This window comes from Xyrauchen texanus, chromosome 2 (genome assembly GCF_025860055.1).
Source record: "Xyrauchen texanus isolate HMW12.3.18 chromosome 2, RBS_HiC_50CHRs, whole genome shotgun sequence".
In the NCBI taxonomy this organism is placed as follows: Eukaryota; Metazoa; Chordata; class Actinopteri; order Cypriniformes; family Catostomidae; genus Xyrauchen; species Xyrauchen texanus.
The window spans coordinates 4,342,766-4,362,699 of NC_068277.1; the positions used below are offsets into that span (position 1 = coordinate 4,342,766).

Genomic DNA, 19,934 nt, shown 5'->3' on the forward strand with positions numbered 1-19,934 from the left:
TACACAACTTTAATCAAGCACAAGTTGTTTATATTCAGCAAATACTCATTTTAAAATATCAGTACCAATATAATCATTACTGCCACTTTATTAAAATAATCTCTCATTTATCCCAACATAAGAGTCACTTTTCACACAAGTCTGCCATCATTTTAAATAGATCGGTATAAACATTGAAACCACTTTTTTCACAAATAACCACTAGATGGTGCCGTAAACAGGTGAAACTTGCATTCCAAAGGTTGTTTGGCTTGTCAGCTAGAACAGAGTGTTAAACAGGAGCCGTTAAATGTTGTGCATCACATTTGATACACGCGGCGTTATAGCGTTAAAGTATTAAGAAGCCTAAAGTGATTTTGTGTCCCGAACATGATTCATTTCTTCAGTTTTACTTAATATATTTCTGTCACATTACTGAATTATCTTATAAAGTTATGCTAGGTAGCGAACTTTCAGCTAGCAATAGCATACGTTAGCATGCTAAATGCTAAATAGTACATGCTAATTGAGTGAAGCATCTTGCAGCATGGTGTTTGTGTACCCGTCCTCAGCATAAACAAAAGCTCCACTCTTCACCATAATGTAATTCAGCATATCAGAATCAGTTCTAAATCCCAAAATAACAACATTAACCACTTCTTAAGTAAACAATAATTTCAAAATCTTTACTCTCTGCATATTTCCATGCAAAGCATGCTGGGAACAACAAATCCCCTGGTCCATGTTATTGAATGACTTGATTGGTTCACATTCACCCGACATAGTCATCTACATGAGTATACATTTGAGAGAATTACATTATTCGAAAACAAGTGTAGAAGAGAAACACTATTTTGTTGTGTAGAACAAAAATAATACGATTTAGTAAATCGGACATCTTGTGTTTTCCCTTTTTTCTCTCTCCGTGTGTAAGGCTTGTTACGGCACGCTATATGTGAGACGTTAATGGCTTCTTCATAGAGCGAGATGCATAGACGTGGGCTAATACAGATTCTTTGTGTACGTCTTCATAAAAGCACCTGGAAAAAGCTTTTGAAGCTGCATTGAGTGACATCTATTGAAGAGTGTTTCAGATGGATGGTTCCCAAGGCTAATTGTCATGGCAACACACATTTTTATTTATTTATTTTTTTGTCAACCAATAGATTTTTCTGGAGACGTACTGAGCAGGAACAGGTCACCTAAAAATGAAAATTCAGGCATTATTTTCCAAACCCGTATGACTTTCTATGACATGCAAATGGAGGTGCTCTCTTTCATAATGGGTTCAGGGAATGACTGTAGCTCATAAGTTAATTGAAATTCACAATAAACTGTCATGCCGGTTTGTCAGTGATGAGACCATTGGCATTTAAAGGGGTCATGATACGAGGAATCAAAATTCCCTTGATATACTATAAAAACCTACTGTATGTTTCAGAACTCAAAACTTCCTCCTCACTGCAAAAAGAGAATTTGTTGAAGCTAAGCTGCCAAAAGGAGCAGTGCTCTTCACAGTGTGATGTCACACTGTGGCAGACATTTGCAACTGACCACCTCCACAACAAATGCATCAATGCCTCCTTTACTTTTGGTAAATGGTCTGCACTTATATAGTGCTTTTTTTAACCTTAGCGGTATTCAAATCGCTTTAGACTGTGTCCCAATCACCCATTCACACTCACACCAATGGCGGTAGAGCTGCATGCAAGGTGCTAGCCTGCCATTGGGAGCAACTTGGGGTTCAGTGTCTTGCCCAAGGACACTTCGGCATGTGGAGTCATGTGGGCCGGGAATCAAACCGCCGACCCGCTCTACCACCTGAGCCACAGCCGCCCTACATCACTTTCGTATCCCGCCCGGTAGCAGTGAGCAGTGAGATGACAAGGAGCAGGTCAGTCAAGAGCAGAGAGCCAATCAGAACAGTGGGCGTTTACGGTCAAGTCTTAAAGGAGAACCAGCACCAAAACAGAGGGTCACAAAATAATCATGTTTTATAAATATGATATGCAAAAAATTTTACTAATATTATAAGTGGAGATATTAAGCATATTAAAGTAATAGCCATGTCAAGACCCCTTTAACATCATGATGTCAAACCTTGAGTCTTGAGGAACAAGGTAGAGCAGAAGTTATTTCGGTCTTCCTCGCACAAAGCTATCGTTTGACTTTATAAAAAAATGTAATAAGGTACATAGACTGCTTTTCGGAGCTTGACAGCCCCCGGTCGTGGTATGTTTTATTACACCCATGAGCCAAATCATTAGGACCACCTGCCTAATATGCTGTTGGTCCTCCACGTGCCACCAAATCATCGCAGACCCACAGAGGCATGGACTCTACAAGACCCCTGAAGATGTTCTGTGGTATTTGGTACCAACACATTAGCAGCAGATCCTTCACGTCCTGTAAATTGTGGAACCGCCGTGGATCGACCTTGGGCGCCCAACACCCTGTCATCATTTGTTGTTTGTCCCTCCTCAGACCACTGTCGGTAGGTACTCGCCACTGCTGACCGGGAGCGGCCCACAAGCCTTGCCGTTTCAGAGATGCTCTGACCCAGTCGTCCGGCCATAACAATTTGATCCTTATAGTCGCTCAGGTCTTTCCTCCTGCCCATTTCTCCAGCGTTCAACACATTGACTACAAGAACTGATTGTTTGCTCACCATCTAATCTACCTTGACATGTGACTTTATTAGGAGATGATTGGTCATAATATTTTGGATCATTCTAATAGTAGGCTGAACATTGAGTCTTTGATACAGTAAGAGGAAATAGCTCAATCCTGATGTAATAAGAACATTTGTGAGGTTGATTCTGGATTAAGTGTCCTAAAAAGGTTGTCTTAATTGCTAACTCTTTTCACCCATGACAGTTCATTTAAGGGACATCATTACCTAGTACAGTTTATCTGAAAGCAGAAAGACTTTTTATTTCCTTCAAATTATGGTGTGCCTTCATGGATCGTTTGATGGAAGGGAATCCTAGTGATTTAATTTAAACATGAGGTGAATTCCAAAAGGCGTTTTTGAGTCCATGAAGGGCACCGCGGCAACGGGAAGCTATTCATAGGGTCATTCCAAACGGTATTTTGAAGTAATCCCTTCATGACAGGCCCTTTTTTCACTCGGCAGGTGTTCATGCACATGGTTGAGTCTTTGTTGGGTTTGTTCCCAACAGGATTTGATGTATCTGTGAACGGGATGGCCGTAACTAATACAAGTGAATCATGAAATGATTGCATTATATTGTTTACAAGTGCAGTGTTGCTCATGCAAACATGTGACAGACTTCACAATCTTATGATGTCTGAAGTTTTTGATATTTTAATTAATTGTTTTTTACATCAATCACATTGTTTCAGTATTGCCCACCTGCTCACCGCTCGACTTTCACTGTGATAACGGGAAATGCATCCGGCGCTCATGGTTATGCGATGGGGACAACGATTGTGAAGATGATTCGGATGAACAGGACTGTCGTAAGTACATCTAAAGGTTATTTTTCTCCCCAATTTTGGCATGCCCAATACCTAATGCACTCTTAAGTCCTCGTGGTGGCGTAGTGACTCGCCTCAATCCAGGTGGTGGAGGACGAATCTCAGTTGCCTCCGCATCTGAGACGTCAATCTGTGCATCTTATCATGTGGCTTGAGCGCGTTACCGCGGAGACTTAGCGTGTGTGGAGGCCCACGCTCTTCTCCGCGGCATCCACGTACATCTCACCACATGCCCCACCGAGAGCGAACCGCATTATAGCGACCACGAGGAGGTTACCCCATGTGACTCTACCCTCCCTAGCAACTGGGCCAATTTTGGTTGCTTAAGAGACCTGGCTGGAGTCACTCAGCACACCCTGGATTTGAACTCGTGACTTGCATTTCTGTATTAGGGTCGAAACATACTCTACGCAAGTACATGAATGCAGAGGCATCTTGCAACGCATGCTCGATTTTCCATGTCGTTGCATTCTGAAATGTGTCAGACCCCGATGCAAGTAAGTGTTGCATTCTCAGCATTGCCACAAGTGGGGCTATAGTGAGATTGGTGTGAAATGTCCAATTCAACTACTGTCATGCGGAGCAACTGTTGGAATATTACTTGGAAAGTAAAGTCAATATATTTAGAGCAACTTACCTGAATAATAACACTTCCTGTTTAATGACTCCAACGTTTTAAGGTGACTCTGTCGCACCCTTGAGTACTGAGGTTTGTTCCCGCCGTGTTGAACGCACAAAACATGTTCAACTAGACTGGATCGCATCTGCATTCATGTACTTGCGTAGAGACCGTTTCGGCCTTTAGTAGCACTGACAGGTTGCATATGGCAGGCATTAGAACCCGAGAGCAGTCGCTAGACTTCCCTTCGGCTGCTTAACATGTCAACATGTCTCAACTGGCTCCATGAAGCCCTTCATATTGGTATTACCCCTTCATATTCTGTTTATGTCTCAAATAAGCCAAATCTTTTTATAACATACAGTGGTGTGCAAAAGTTTGTGCACCCCTGGCCAAGTTTCTGTTGCTGTGAATAGTTAAGTGAGTAGAAGATGAACTGATCTCCAAAATGCATAAAGACAAAGATGAAAAATTATTTTTTTCTTTTGCACAAATTTAGAGTAAATAAAAGGAAAGGGGCACCATGCAAAAGTTTGGGCACCCCAAGAGATTTTACCGTTCAGATAACTTTTGCCAAGATCTCAGACTTTAATTAGCTTGTTAGGGTAATGACTTGTTCACAAACATTGTTTGGAAAGGCCAGATGATGCAAATTTCAAAACGTTTACAAGCTGGGATACTTGCCAAAGGGGCACTTTTCCTTTTTAGTTTTTTTGGAAATCAGGCCATCTTTTGCTCGCTTCGCTTTTCACAGCAACAGACATTTTGATCAGGGATGCCCAAACTTTGCATGCCACTGTATGTAACTCTACGCTGTATACAAATGAACACAGCTTTTGTGGTGCGTTCCATGGCAACACTTATAACGCCAAAAGGACTTTGTTGTTGATAAGAGCAAAAATGTTTATCACTAATGTTAATTCAGCTTTATATAAAACTTGTAGTTTTCAGTTACCGGTGCCATTGTAGAAATTCACTATGCACAGTAGGCCAGGATGAATTTAATCCATGAATGAAAGTGTCCAATAATGGCACTTTTCCACTGTGCGTTACGGTTCGCCTCAACTCGACTCGCTTTACATTTCTGATCTTGCTTTTCCGCTGCAGTTTAGTGCCGCCTCAACATGGGTGGGATTATAGGCTGATCGTCATAGTTGCGCCGCCTCTACTGCCGTGACATCATCTTAAACACGACACAAACTGACCAAAACAATAGCACGATCGCTAGCTGTTCGCTACTAGCTCATTGTGCTGCATAAAGCAGTTGTTCATGGTGATTTTACACAAGTGTAACAGTTAAATTGGTCTGGTTGTTCTAGAAGCTTCCAGTAGCTGGTCAACTAAATAAAGTGAAGCGTTCAAGCAGAGTATAGAGTTAACATAAAACGTACCATCCTCCATCGTGGATCAACGCCAGTCCAGGGTGCTCTCCCTCCCATTGCTCGCCGGTTTAGATAGCGTCCATTTGATCGAACCACTTCCACTTTTCCTTGATGGTTCTGTAGTCACTTTTAAGTTGTTTTACTTTTCCCTGCACTGTTGGTGGTCCGGTGGTAGCCGTGTGCGGCCAACAGCTTAGACACTTCCTGAGAGACTTTTTCGTTTCGCTCATTGCTAACGAGTGGACCGTCTGCACCTCGTTTATTGACCACGGAGCCATTTCTTTTTACAATTCGAAAGTCGCGTGAACAAATGATACTGTTATCACTGTAGCTAACTTTAAAACTAGCGGGTTGATGTCGCGTGTCGGAAATCTGGTGACGCTGCTAGTGATGATTCTCTCTGACCAATCAGTGATCTGCAGGATTTTGACGTCACATTTAGTATCAGCTCACTTGGAACCTCGACCGAGGTTGTACTAAAAAAAGCATCAGGTACCAGATACTATCCACAGTGAAAAAACCCCAAAAAGCGAGTTGAGTTGTACTGTGCGGTGGAAAAGGCCCTTAACAGGACAGTAACTGAGGGTACGTTTACACGACAACGATGTACTAAAACGGACATTTTTTCCTTTGCCTTTTTGAAAGGTTTTGCGTACATATGACAATGTTGTCAAAACGATTCCCGTTCACACGGATCCGTGAAAACAACTAGAAACGCTGTATTATGCGTGCCAGACCAGTAGTTGGCGATGTCACTTTAGAGCATTAGCACATAAGCATTCTTCCACAGAGCGGTGAATACAAACAATGAAGATGGCGAAAGCATCGAGCACTTTTGTCTGGATGGACGATGAGGTTACTTTATTACTACAATTACTTTGCTGGAGAAGCGTCAATGAACTCAAAATCTTGAGCAGCACAAACACAGTCCTGTAGTGCCCCATTGAAGTTTTGAATGTCTCACGCGTTGTTTCGAAGTACTGGCACGCATGCCTATTGACTGAACACACGTGCGCATGACATCATTTCCACAAACTCGCGTTTTTGTACGTTTACACAGAGATGATAACGGCATCGTTTTTAAAAACTTGCAAAACTTTGAAACGCGTTTTCAAAAGTTTGCATTTTCAGGCCCCAAATGTAAACAAACAGCCATCATACATAAAGTTTTCCGTTTTTAGTTGAAAACGCTGTCTTGCAATCGGCCCCTGGGATTAAGCGAGTATTATTCAGCTGGTCATGTGATCATAACATGGCTGCCCCCATGAAGCACCCCTGCCCCATGTAGAATAAAAGTGCTTTTATAAGGTTAGGGTTAGGTTACAATTAAATGTGATTTACTTTTTTACTTTCACTTTTTTACTTTCACTCAAGTATATTTTCAGAGTACTTTTTACACCCCTGACTTTAAATAAAACCCTAAATATTTGACTAATATTTTTTTTTTTTTTTTTTACAAAATTACATTTGAATAAAGCAAATATACTGTATTAATGCCAAGCACGGCATGTCAGTGTGTCATTCAGTTGAACTCCGAGTCCGAGCATCACTGAGCAGCGGACATCAATCAGATCCTGTCCGGAAGCGTGTTAATGACATGCCGTGACAAAGAGGAGGAAACGCGCACTTACTCTATTTCTGTGGAGGGATAAAATGATGAAACAAAATCTCAAAGGTTTTGCTGCATGACAAATAAGGGCTCGTGGGTTTAATAATCAGAGCAGTAAAATAACGTAAAAGTCAAGAAATATTTTACTATTTCATAACATATAATAAAAAAATATATATATTAATGTGAGTGAGTGTGAGAGAGACGTAACGTGTGTGATCCCCTGTTGCCACTCCAAAGCAGAGATGCTGTCATCTTTCTGAAGATCAGCTTTCTCAGTGGAAAAATAGCATCCAAGCAGGTGTTTCTCCCTATTTCACGGAAGCTAGTGCGCAAGAATCGATCACTATAGAAACCACAATGTCCTCCGCCATTTTTAACAGCACCCATTGTGTAATTAATCAGTCTGTTGTGTCTCTCAGCTGTGATGAGCCGTAATGCTGAAGTTGTTCATTTAAAGCTATTTCCTATCTTTAGTAGAACTGTTGTATGTAAATGGCTGATGCAGATTCACTTCATGTCACCAAATCGGCTCATATTACACACAAAAATGATATTTTGTCATTACCTGCTGGCTAACATATGTAAACAAAAGACAAACAGTAGCTCTTAACACATGTGCACTGCTCTTACACTTTAGTTTAGAACGGCAGGAACACAAGTGGAGTGACACACACAGTGAAGCGTGTCACAGTGATGATGGTGTCAAACCATCAGTGCTCATGGAACGTCTGTCGTCCAATCAGATTCGAGGACCGGAGTGTGTGTGTGTGTGTGTGTGTGTGTGTGTGTGTGTGTGTGTGTGTGTATAAAAATTATATTTTATTTATAAATTTTTTTTTAAATATGAGTAAAAATTGCAGATGTAAAATTGACAAAACTTGTTGACCGAAAAGACATATTTTAAGTATTTAGAAATGTTTATATTTAAAACATTATTTTTCATGTCATTCATACATTTTTAAAGGCTTAAAAGGAAACTTTATTATTTGATATATACATTTCAAGTTAAATATGTAAAAATGACTTTTTAAGGTGTATGAAGCACACATTCAGAAAAAATATGAAATCACCCTCAGTCATGAAAGCCCTTAACGAGACAATCATCATAATCACAATTATTTGTTTAACAATAGTGATGCTCCAGTCTGCGTTGAAAGGTTTATCCATGGAAAAAAGGAACGGGATTTATGGATCTTGACTGTTGCGCTAAATAATCGTGTTTCCCCCCCCCGTAAGTTGTTGCATAGCAATGCTTCCCAATCCTCCTGCACTTTGTAAAGACTGCATGTGTGAGTCACTGAGAGAGGAAAACATCAAACCAGCGAGTACAGCGCGAGCGTCTGACCCATATTTCAGAGTGATGCGCCCTTGAGGGTCCACACTTGATGGGGGGGTCTGTCTGCCATAAGCTTTCCATGAATTTTTCATTCGCTCGCTTTGTAAGTGTCTCCAGCACTTCTCCGCTGCTCATTGTTTCATGCTGCTCCGTCTGTCTCATATTGTTCCTCTCGGTTTTGTGTCTTTTTGTTTTATCATTTAAACAGGAGGACCAAATAATTTATGCATTCTCTGTGAATTAGGAGCATGAAATGGAAATAATGCACTGAGAAACCGAGTAAAAGAATGTGATGTGAAGAAAAGAAGTGTTGGTGAGGGATGTGAGGGGGGGGGTTGTGTTCTCTGTGAGGGTCTTGGCTGTCATTTTGGGGAGGAAATATTCCTTTTTATTCCCTTCCTGAGGAAGTACTATGTTGCTTTTCAATACAAACACTCCTGCACACACAGCATTTACTCAACATAGTTTTTTACCGATTCTTTATGCAGCTCATGGTACATAGTGACCACATCTGGCAAGCTCCCAAAGGGGGAAAAAAGCACCATAAATGTTGAAATCAGTGGACTTTTTACAGTTTGTGTGTGTGTGTGTGTGTGTGTGTGCAGCACCGCGGGAGTGTGATGAAGACGAGTTTCACTGTCAGAATGGATACTGTATCCGTAGTCTGTGGCACTGTGATGGAGACAACGACTGCGGAGACAACAGTGATGAACAGTGCGGTGAGTTTGTGTGCAGCTATTTTAACATCACTTGAAGTTCTTGTTTGGGACGTCAGTTTCGGCTTCTTTTTCTCCATATATTTAACATATACTTAGAGACAACCTCTACTTTTAACATCAGTTACATGTATCCATAACGTAGCATTTATTTTGCTATTGTTATAAGGAGCTGTGGTTAAGTGCCCAGTCAGTGATGGACAGTAATATTGAAGCTGGTAATTTAACTCTATTGCTCAGCTGTAGTGTAATAGAAATCAGTTCGGAGCGATGGTGGACGTGCAAATATCACAAACTAAATGTAATAATTTAATCATGTGAGATTTAATATATATTAAAAAAAAATTGTATTTAATTAAAAATACAGTAATATTATTAAAATATTATTAAATAAATTAACTTGAAGTTATATGAAGTATATAACCATTTTTGTTTAATTTAATATAATACAACCATATATTGAAATTAATACAATTTTTTAAATTCAAAGAATCAAAGAGATACAAATAGCACAAATTCAACATTAATTTAATAGATTAAATAGTGTGGATTTTTAAATATATATATATATATCAGAAAAACTGTAGCATCCATAAGACATGAAAAGGGTAAAAACAAAGACTTAATTGTTCATATTTTATAAGCAAGAAGCAGGCCATTGAAAACAACTTTTTCTAGCCATCAATAATCAGATCCCAAAATAAACATTTTGACCTTTGATACAATACCTACACAAGAAATAGCCCAAGGAGATATATATATATATATTTTTTTTTATATTTAAAGATAACTATGTATAATTATTTCATCATTATATATCGAATTATTGTTATATGAGAAGCTTTTTCAGCAAATCTTAAATGCAATTAATCGTGATTAATCGGGACACCATGTAATTAATTTGATTTAAAAAATGTAATCGATTGACAGCCCTAATAAATATATATATATAAAATTCCACATTATTAATTATTATATGTATAGCTATTTTTGTTTTAATTAAAATAAGGTTACATTTTATTGTACAGTGTCCTTGTTTCAGTGTACATAAGTACTGCGTAATATTAATTAACAACATGTAGTTACTATAGGTTTAGGGTTAGTTGCTTGTAATTATGCATTATGTACTAATACATGTAATTTTTATATCAATGACAGTCAAATAAAGTGTTTCCCAAAATAATATAATAATTCAGAGAATTAAGTCACAAAATAAACAATAAATACAAGAATTAATGATTAAATACATTTAGTATTTAATGTTATATACGACTAATTTTTTGTTAATTTTAAATAAAATATAATTTTAAATGAAGAGAATGAAAGCGATTACAATTAATACAAATTATACAATTACCACAAATTAAACGATTCCTTTAAATAAAGAAGAACAGATAAAAGGGATGCTGTCATAAACGATAAATAAGAACACACAAAACATGTCATTAAAAATGTAAGATGGACACATCTCGGCTCCTATAATGTATTTCCCTGTTTGGCACTGAATGTTTTCCATATTAGTACAGTCTCTAATCTTCCACTGAACCCTCACCGTGCTTGTGCAGATAAGAGGAAGTGCTCTGATAAAGAGTTCCGCTGTTCTGATGGCAGCTGTATCGCTGAACACTGGTTCTGTGACGGAGACACCGACTGTAAAGACGGGACCGATGAGGAGAACTGCCGTGAGTTCATTCTCATGTGTTTGTCATCCTTTTCTTTATGTGTCCATGCAGGATTATAGATCATGATTTTAAATGTGTGGGTGTGTAATTCTATAATATCTCTCTGCAGCGTCGGATGTGACGACAGCCACGTGCAGTGTTGAGGAGTTTCAGTGTGCGTACGGTCGCTGTATTCTGGACATCTATCACTGTGATGGAGATGATGACTGTGGAGATTGGTCTGATGAGTCTGACTGTTGTAAGAATCTCCCGTTCAGTCTCTCTTGGAGCTTTTCGTTTGGTTCATTTGAAATTCCTCCTTTAACTTTATTCTTCCTAAACTATTATTAGAAGTAGCAATTATCTTTGCAATGTTATGATATTCTTGACTTGATGCCATTAAAGGGTATTTTTATATATATATATATATATATATATATATATATATATATATATATATATATATATATATATATAGATTTATGATCTTCCCTGAGGTCCACTGATAATGATAGTAAAGTTTTTTCCCTTAAAACAATGTCTCCGACCCTCTGTCTGAATCACTCTGTTTTGGCATCAGCGCCTCTTTAAAAGTTCAGCGTAAACGCCCACTGTTGTGATTGGCTAACATCGTGCAGCCCCTCGAAATCAGCCATATTTGAAACTCAATCTGAAGAGAATGAACAAGCACCACAACATTATAAAACTAAATTTCAGGGGTTACACATAATGCACGTCCAACACTTTGCATCTGAATATATTAAACTGTTCATCTCAAGCACAGCTGTTAACACTCACACCCTGTCTACACCGGACGTGAGAGTCATGTCGATGACGCTATCTACCGTGGAAGTGTCCATTGCGGCTCGTTGTGCCAGAAGTAAACAGATGTTCAGTTCCATTTTGTGCCGCACGCACTGGTGATACTACTGCCGACAACACATCAATAACAGTTCCTTTGCCAAGCATTTCCATGCACATCGCCGAAAACGCATCTAAACGGTCAAAGACGTCAATTAAAAATAATCCAGATGGGCGAAAGAACGCATCATTGATGCGTTTGTGCTCAAAACAACAAGAGGCAGCAGCTGAATGAAACCGAATGGGCTGCTGCTTTTCAGAGTTGTAACTTGACAACGCGTCTTTTAAAAGCGCACGAGATATGAATCAAGTGGTCAAAGACATCAGACTGTGCATGTTTAAATACAAAAATTATTTAAATAGTCTAGATGGGTCCCCTTTAGTGTTCAGGAATAGTTAGTCCACAGTAGGCCTTGTTTGTCCTTCTCTGTCAGTTTATGAACTGATGCACCAGTGGGCGGGGCCAAGGGTGCATTGTGGGTGGGGCCAAGGGTGCATTGTGGGCGGCCATGGGTGCATTGTGGGTGGGGCCATGGGTGCATTGTGGGCGGGTCAAGGGTGCATTGTGGACGGGGTCAAGGGTGCATTGATTTTAAGTAGGCGTTAATCTTTTTGAGCTTTAGAGGCGGTCACATATGAATACACCCCAAATGACGTAGGGAAGTCGCGTAAGTCGAGAACGAGGCGTTTTTGCTGCTTGGTTTCAATAAATGCTTTTATTGCAATTCTGAAATTTACATTAAGTTTTTATAATAGAAAGACCTCTAATGTGTCAAAATATCAAGGGAATTTTGATTCCTCATGACGTGACCCCCTTTAAGGCTTCCCGAACTCACTTTTCTGTAAGAAATGGTGAATGAAATATGATATGACAGAATTCTTTAATATAATTTAGGTAAAGATTGTTTATGTCTGTGTAAACGCGCCTTTTACAAAAATTTACTTGCGTTTATTTCTGATGTGTTATATCTGCTCTTGTATAAATCTGAAGTGATGTCATAATTTGACAAATTCAAGTTCTAAAAGAATCATTGATTGAACCGTTAAGGAACCCAAATCTTTAAGAGGAACTGGAATCGTTCCTCATGATTTCTCACGATTATCTACGGCTCATATTTCAGATGTTCTCAGAACATTTATTACCAGTTTCTGAAAGGTAAAATATAATGATCAGTGAAGACGTTACGCCATGTCCTAATCAGACGCAATGCGCTGAGATTCCTGGAAGAAGCAATTTGTCTTTTTGACCAAGTTGATCTTAAAGGCTTAAGCTTAAATGCTCAAAGAGATAAATCTCAAAGATAATATAATAGGAACCTTTATCAGCAGTGACTCGCCTTTCTAATGTTTTTCCTTCTTCAGCTGCTAATGTGTGTGTTTGTGTGTGAACGCAGCCTCTCATCAGCCGTGCCGCTCGGCAGAGTTCATGTGCAGCAGTGGGATGTGTATAAACGCAGGCTGGAGGTGTGACGGAGAATTTGATTGTGATGACCAATCAGATGAAAGGAACTGCAGTGAGTCTATATATAATCAAAAACTAGATACAGCAGGTACCTGACAACACTAAATATTCCCATTATTACACACAACAGTATGTGACCGGTAAAGTAGCATATCGCAACAGGATTGTCGGTGGGAAAAATATTTCTTATTATTTAGCATGTTAATTAACCCTGTTAAGCCTGACATATGAAAGAATTGTCAGAAAATTATAATTTGTTTTACATTTAAACTGTTTTTGGTACAATTAGACAAACTAGAAAATAAAAAAGTGCGCTTTTTATTTTTTTATCACATTTGATACATCAGGCTTTTTAAAGTGGTAATTCTTGGGGTATCATCAGAGGACTCGTTGGGCTTTTCAGAGATACCAAATGTTTGAGAGTTTGACCATGACAACTTCCTCCCCTTGATTTATAAATATGGATTGAAATGTATCAGTTCAGTTCAGAACTTCAAATACATTATGAATAAAATATTCTTTTTTCAATAAGCCATTTTTATCATTTGTATTTTATGCACAAAACACTATATTAGCATTTAAAAAACTTTTCACTGGGTCTCATGAACTTATGGTAAGATGACATCATAATAGCTTGAAAGAAATGACATCATAATAGTAATGTAAAATAATGAGCTCTTTATAATGACAGAGCAGGTTGCATTTATGAAAATACACAGAAATGTAAGTTCACATTTGAATATATATTTTGTTTTTGTGGTGGGCATGAATGTAATGTAATGATGATTGAGAGATTTCCTCAAAAGCCTGTTGTATCATATTTGATACATGAATTTCAAAGGTATTCAGTAAAATAATATACAACAAGTTGTCTATATTCAGCAAATACTCATTTTAAAATATCAGTACCAATATAATCATTACGGTCATAATCTTTCATTTATCCCAACATAAGAGTCACTATTCACACAAGTCTGCCATCATTTTAAATAGATCGATATAAACATTGAAAGCACTTTTTTCATAAATAGCCACTAGATGGTGCCGTAAACATGTGAAACTTACATACAATAGCTTGTTTGGCTCGTCAACTTGAACAGAGGGTGAAACAGGAGCCGTTAAATGTTGTGTATCATATCTGACACACACGGCGTTATAGGTCTAAGGATCTCTCTCACTATAAATAAAATAATAATATTTATTGTGTGTGTGTGAGTGAGTTGATTTCTCATGCCTCTTGCTGTCAGGTACATCGATGTGTATGGCTGATCAGTTTCGCTGTATGTCTGGTCGGTGTGTGCGGTTGTCATGGCGATGTGATGCCGAGGATGACTGCTCTGATGGCAGCGATGAAGAGGGATGTGAAAAGACAGGTTAGACGACACATACTTTTATGCATTTAAAATGTATTTTCTTTTACTTCTGTTACCTATCAGCATTACTATGTATTTAAATAATGAACCCTTTAAGCTCTGAGGGTGTTTGTAAAGTTTTAAATCCTTTTTAAAGGTTTCAGTGGCATACTCAAAATTAAAACCTTATAATTTGGCCTAAAAAAAACTAAATAAATAAATAAATAAGGGGTGTCAGGTTTTTGGTACCATTGTAAAGACAATTTTTCACATTTTTTTAGTAATAAAGATTATAATACATTCCAAGACTCTCAGCCTAATAAACTGCTGAAACAAAAGTACTTTTCATAGCATGCAGACATGATTACAGTAATGAGATTTTACAGAATGAGTTTCATTCTGTGCCATTTGAGTCATCATTGAGTCGTTTTCACTGCAATTATTTTAATTTTTTGGGGTAAATTATCAAAACGAGTTTCTATGCTTTCAAACGATACATATTTTGTGTTGGTCAAGACTGTAGTTATTAATATTTGTAAAAAAAAAATTTCTCATGGGGCCATCCGAGCTTAAAAGGTGAATGTTTAGCATTTACTACAATCCTGCAGTTTCTGTATGCTGTTTCTTTAGCTGTAGAAAACACATTTCTACAATGTCAGAATAAGACTGCGGTCGTGTCAAACTTGTGACAATCAACAAAGTTGGTTTCACTTTGCAGTTTACTCTGGCTAAGAACTGCACACTTAAAGAAACACTGTCTGTCAACGTGTAAAGTGACCAGTTGCAGTCCAGTTTTGTTTTAATGGACTGTTTTGGATGGTGAATCTCCAGTCGATGATACCACTATAACAAACCAGCAAGTTAAAGACTGGTTTAACATTCCTATCGGGACAACAAGAATATATTAGAAATACTGCCTAGTTTTTGTACTGGAACCAAATGACCATCAAAACAAACACAATAAAATAGAAAAGTTATTTTTTTTTGTAATTGTTTTAGAGAAATCATTTTTTTTTGCTCCTTCCATTGTCTTAATGGGCCAATTTTGACCCGTATGGGAAGAACCATTTGTGACCTTTGGACTTTCTGGATGTTAGACAGATTTAAATAGTTTTTTGTGCGTCTATGAATCAAATTTGACCTTAAAATATTTGCAATTTTCTCATTTAGCTCCTAGCACCATACTGTTCTCTAGCGCCCCCACCTGCTTCTCTGGGTACTGCATCTTTACCGCAAATTGCAGACTTTTCTTTTAAATGATAGGGTACAATGGGGCTATAAAGGCCCCCCAATGGTAAAGGACCTATTGAATGTTATTTCTTCTAAAATATTAGATGGCAGAAATATCTATGATGGCACCTTCTTAAACCCCTGTAACCAGGGCTTGACATCAATCGCCCACACGCCAAATGCGGGTAGAAATCGGCAGTGGCGGGTAACTCTTGTCACTCTTACTGGCCACTTTGGCGGTTAGCCGCAGTCGAAGAAACTTTAAGTGTATTAATTTCTCATTCAGCAATTTATAAGCAGTAAATATGGTTACGCCTTTCTTCGTCTTCTACTTTATCTACCACTTCTTTTTCCCGTTATCTTTTAGAAACTCCTCCGTGTGCCGCAGATCAGTTCTTGTGTCAGAACGGACGCTGTATTGGCCAGCGAAAAGTTTGCAATGACATCAAGGACTGCGAAGATGGAACTGATGAACATCCACATCAGGATTGTCGTGAGTCAATAAAATACACATTACGTGCGCACAGAAGTACATTTGGTAACAAACACTAGATCAGTGGGGACCAAATTTGCACAAAATTAGCAAAAATGTCCTTCTAAATGTTTTCTGCACGTCTCTTGAATGGTTTCATGCTCTTGTGTTCATAGGCTCCAAGTCGAGTGAAGAGAACTGTAACGTTAACAACGGCGGCTGCTCACAGAAATGTCAGATGTCGCGCGGTTCGGTTCAGTGCACGTGTCACACTGGCTATACGTTGACACAGGATGGAAAGACATGCAAAGGTGAGCGGGGAGAAAATCATTAGGAGGAAACCAAAAGGACAGTTAATAAGTGCGGTGGTGTGAATAAATATTTGCCCCCTTCCTGATTTCTTCTATTTTGCATACCAAATAGTTTTTTAAATCTTCAAACGAGATATAACATAAAACAAAGGCAACCTGAGTAAACGCAACATACAGTTTTCAAATATATATTTTTTTTTATCCATGCGAAAATGTTACCCAACACCTATATCACCCATGCTGCTTTTAGTTCAGCCACATTGGAGGTGTTTCGAGCGTGAACTGCCCGTTTAAGGTCCTGCCACAGCATCTCAATCCTGTTCAAGTCGGGACTTTGACTACGCCACCCCAAAACTTTAATACTTTTAAATACTTTTTCACACATGACCGGTTCAACTTTTTTTGCTTCAATAAATAACATTGTCATTTAAAACCTGTATTTTGTGTTTACTCAGATAGGCTTTGTTTTGTGTTTGATTTTGTTTGAATTTTTTGTTAATGTCTTTAATATTATTTGTGGCAAATCAGTTTCTAGTAATGCAGTCACAAACTAAACTTGTTCCTCTCATTGTTTTGCATCACATCTGTCCTGCTCCTGTGGTGTGACCTCAGATGTGGATGAGTGTGCAGATGAAGGTTATTGTAGTCAAGGCTGCACCAATATTGAAGGAGGTTTCCAGTGCTGGTGTGTCCAGGGTTATGAACTACGACCTGACAAACGCAGCTGCAAGGCTTTGGGTGAGACTGTATATATGTATTTAATGTTTTAATGACAAAACTTTGATGGTTTGGACCGAAACGAACAATTGTCATTTCCGTGATGTTACTGAGAATCTTGAGGTTGAATAAGTTGACGTGTGTGTCGTCTGTTCTCAGGTCCAGAACCGGTTCTGTTGTTTGCAAATCGGATTGATATCCGTCAGGTTCTGCCGCACCGCTCCGAATACACGCTGTTACTGAGTAATCTGGAGAATGCCATCGCACTGGACTTCCATCACAGCAGAGAGCAGGTGTTCTGGTCTGATGTCACTCTGGATCGCATCATGAGAGCCAGTCTTAACGGCAGTAATGTACAGGAGGTGGTGGCCACAGGACTGGAGAGTCCAGGTACACTGATGATCCATTATCAGTAAATATACATCAGCTGCTACTTTAAAACAGTGTTGACCTCTCTCATCAATAAGGCGTTTCCATCCGCAGAACTGCCGCTCACTGGATGTTTTTTGTTTTTGGCACCATTCTGAGTAAATTCTAGAGACTGTTGTGCGCGATAATCCCAGAAATACTCAAACTAGCCCATCTGGCACCAACAATCATGCCATGCTCCAATCACTGATCACATTTTTCCCCATTCTGATGGTTGATGTGAACAATAACTGAAGCTCCTGACCTGCATCTGCATGATTTTATTCACTGCACTGCTGCTACACGATTGGCTGATTAGATAATCACATGTATGATTGTTGATAAATGTATAAATACCAAAAATATAAGTGTGTATAAAAATTTATTTAAAATGCGAAACATTTTAAAATCATCATAGTATTTGTTGGATGTATATACATACGTGAATATGCTGTGTGTATATACACCGATCAGCCACAACATTAAAACCACCTGCCTAATATCGTGTCGGTCCCCCTCGTGCCGCCAAAGCAGCTCTGACCCGTCGAGGCATGGACTCCACTAGACCTCTGAAGATGTCCTGTGATATCTGGCAGCAGATCCTTTAAGTCCTGCGAGGTGGAGCCTCCATGGATCGGACTTGTTGGTCCAGCCCATCCCACAGATGCTCAATCGGTTTGAGATCTGGGGAATTTGGAGGTCAGGGCAACACCTTGAACTCTTCATCATGTTCCTCAAACCATTCCTGAACAATGTGTGCAGTGTGGCAGGGCACATTATCCTGCTGAAAGAGGCCACTGCCATCAGGGAATACCATTGCCATGAAGGGGTGTACCTGGTCTGCAACTATGTTTAGGAAGGTGGCACGTGTCAAAGTAACATCCACATGAATGCCTGGAGTTTCCCAGCAGAACATTTCCCAGAGCATCACACTGCCTCTGCCTCTTGCCATACTCGGAAGCTGCGATGGACTGTGTGTTCCGATTCCTTGCTATCATGGCCAGCATTACGTTTTTCAACAATTTGTGCTACAGTAGCTCTTCTGTGGGATCGGACCAGACAGGCTAGCCTTCGCTCCCCACAAGCATCAGTGAGCCTTGGGCGCTGTCACCGGTTAACCGGTTGTCCTTCCTCGGATCACTTTTGGTAGGTACTAACCACTGCATACCGGGAACACCCCGCAAGACCCGCCGTTTTGGAGATGCTCTGACCCAGTCGTCTAGCCATCACAAATTGGCCCTTTTCGAGTCGCTCGGATCCGTACGCTTGCCCATTTTTCCTGCTTCCAACACATGAAATTCAAGAACTGACTGTTCACTTGCTGCCTAATATATCCCACCCCTTGACAGGTGTTCTTGAAAGATTTACCCCATGATACAATGTATCAATAATTAGCAAATGCTACATTTTGATTGCTCTTTGTGTGTTCTCAGGTGGTCTGGCTATAGACTGGATTCATGATAAACTGTATTGGACTGATTCAGGGACGTCTCGTATTGAAGTGGCCAATCTGGACGGCACACACCGTAAAGTGGTTTTATGGCAAAGAATGGAGAAACCGCGGGCTATTGCTCTACACCCCATTGAAGGGTAACAATTCGGACCAATTCTAGGGTTTTCCACAAAATATAATATGCAGTTTGACTGTCTTGCCCGTTTTGAAGAGGTCCATTAAGCGAGTATAGCTTAGATGGTATGTGTACCCCGTGAAAATGCACCGTGTTGTACTGTTTGCACTATACATGCTACAGTGATTGATTAGATATACTTTGATATATCCTATGATACTGAATGGTTGCCATAATAATTGTGTCAGATTCTTAAAACAATCCGTGCTGAAATATGCCGCTCAAACTGTTCAGATAAGACCGAAATGGGATCTTGTTAATAATAAACTGCAGAGTTGTAGGTGCTACACACAAGCAGAAACCGGTCTGATTTCTGAAAGTTACAGGATGTTTTCATAGTGCAATGATCTCTTTAAAGGGCGGCTGTGGCTCAGTTTGTAGAGTGGGTCGGCCACTAATCGCAGGGTTGGTGGTTCGAATCCTGGCCCATACATCTCCACATGCTGAAGTGTCCTTGGGCAAGACACTGAACCCCAAGTTGCTCCCAATGGCAGGCTAGCTTACATACCTTGCACAGCAGCTCTGCTGCCATTGGTGTATGAATGTGTGCGTGTGTGTATGGGTGAATGAGACGCAGTGTAAAGCGCTTTGAATACCGTTAAGGCTTAAAAAGGTGCTATATAAGTGCAGACCATTTACCATTTAAAATATGTAGGAAGTGTAATTTAATTATTTTATATTATTAAT

At 39.3% G+C, this 19,934-nt stretch overlaps 1 protein-coding gene across 3 annotated transcripts in view; it reads left to right on the forward strand.

The window, feature by feature from the left end:
• The window catches only part of lrp4 (low density lipoprotein receptor-related protein 4), a 116,275-nt gene that overhangs the window by 60,083 nt on the left and 36,258 nt on the right, over nt 1-19,934 (forward strand). For all 3 annotated transcript variants that reach the window (XM_052140015.1, XM_052140025.1, XM_052140031.1), the window contains exons 3-13: nt 3,346-3,462; nt 9,035-9,148; nt 10,711-10,827; nt 10,937-11,065; nt 13,062-13,181; nt 14,377-14,502; nt 16,079-16,204; nt 16,360-16,494; nt 17,107-17,232; nt 17,371-17,601; nt 19,053-19,209. In XM_052140015.1, coding sequence (XP_051995975.1) covers nt 3,346-3,462; nt 9,035-9,148; nt 10,711-10,827; nt 10,937-11,065; nt 13,062-13,181; nt 14,377-14,502; nt 16,079-16,204; nt 16,360-16,494; nt 17,107-17,232; nt 17,371-17,601; nt 19,053-19,209 — 1,498 coding nt within the window. The remainder of the gene's footprint in view (nt 1-3,345; nt 3,463-9,034; nt 9,149-10,710; nt 10,828-10,936; nt 11,066-13,061; nt 13,182-14,376; nt 14,503-16,078; nt 16,205-16,359; nt 16,495-17,106; nt 17,233-17,370; nt 17,602-19,052; nt 19,210-19,934) is intronic.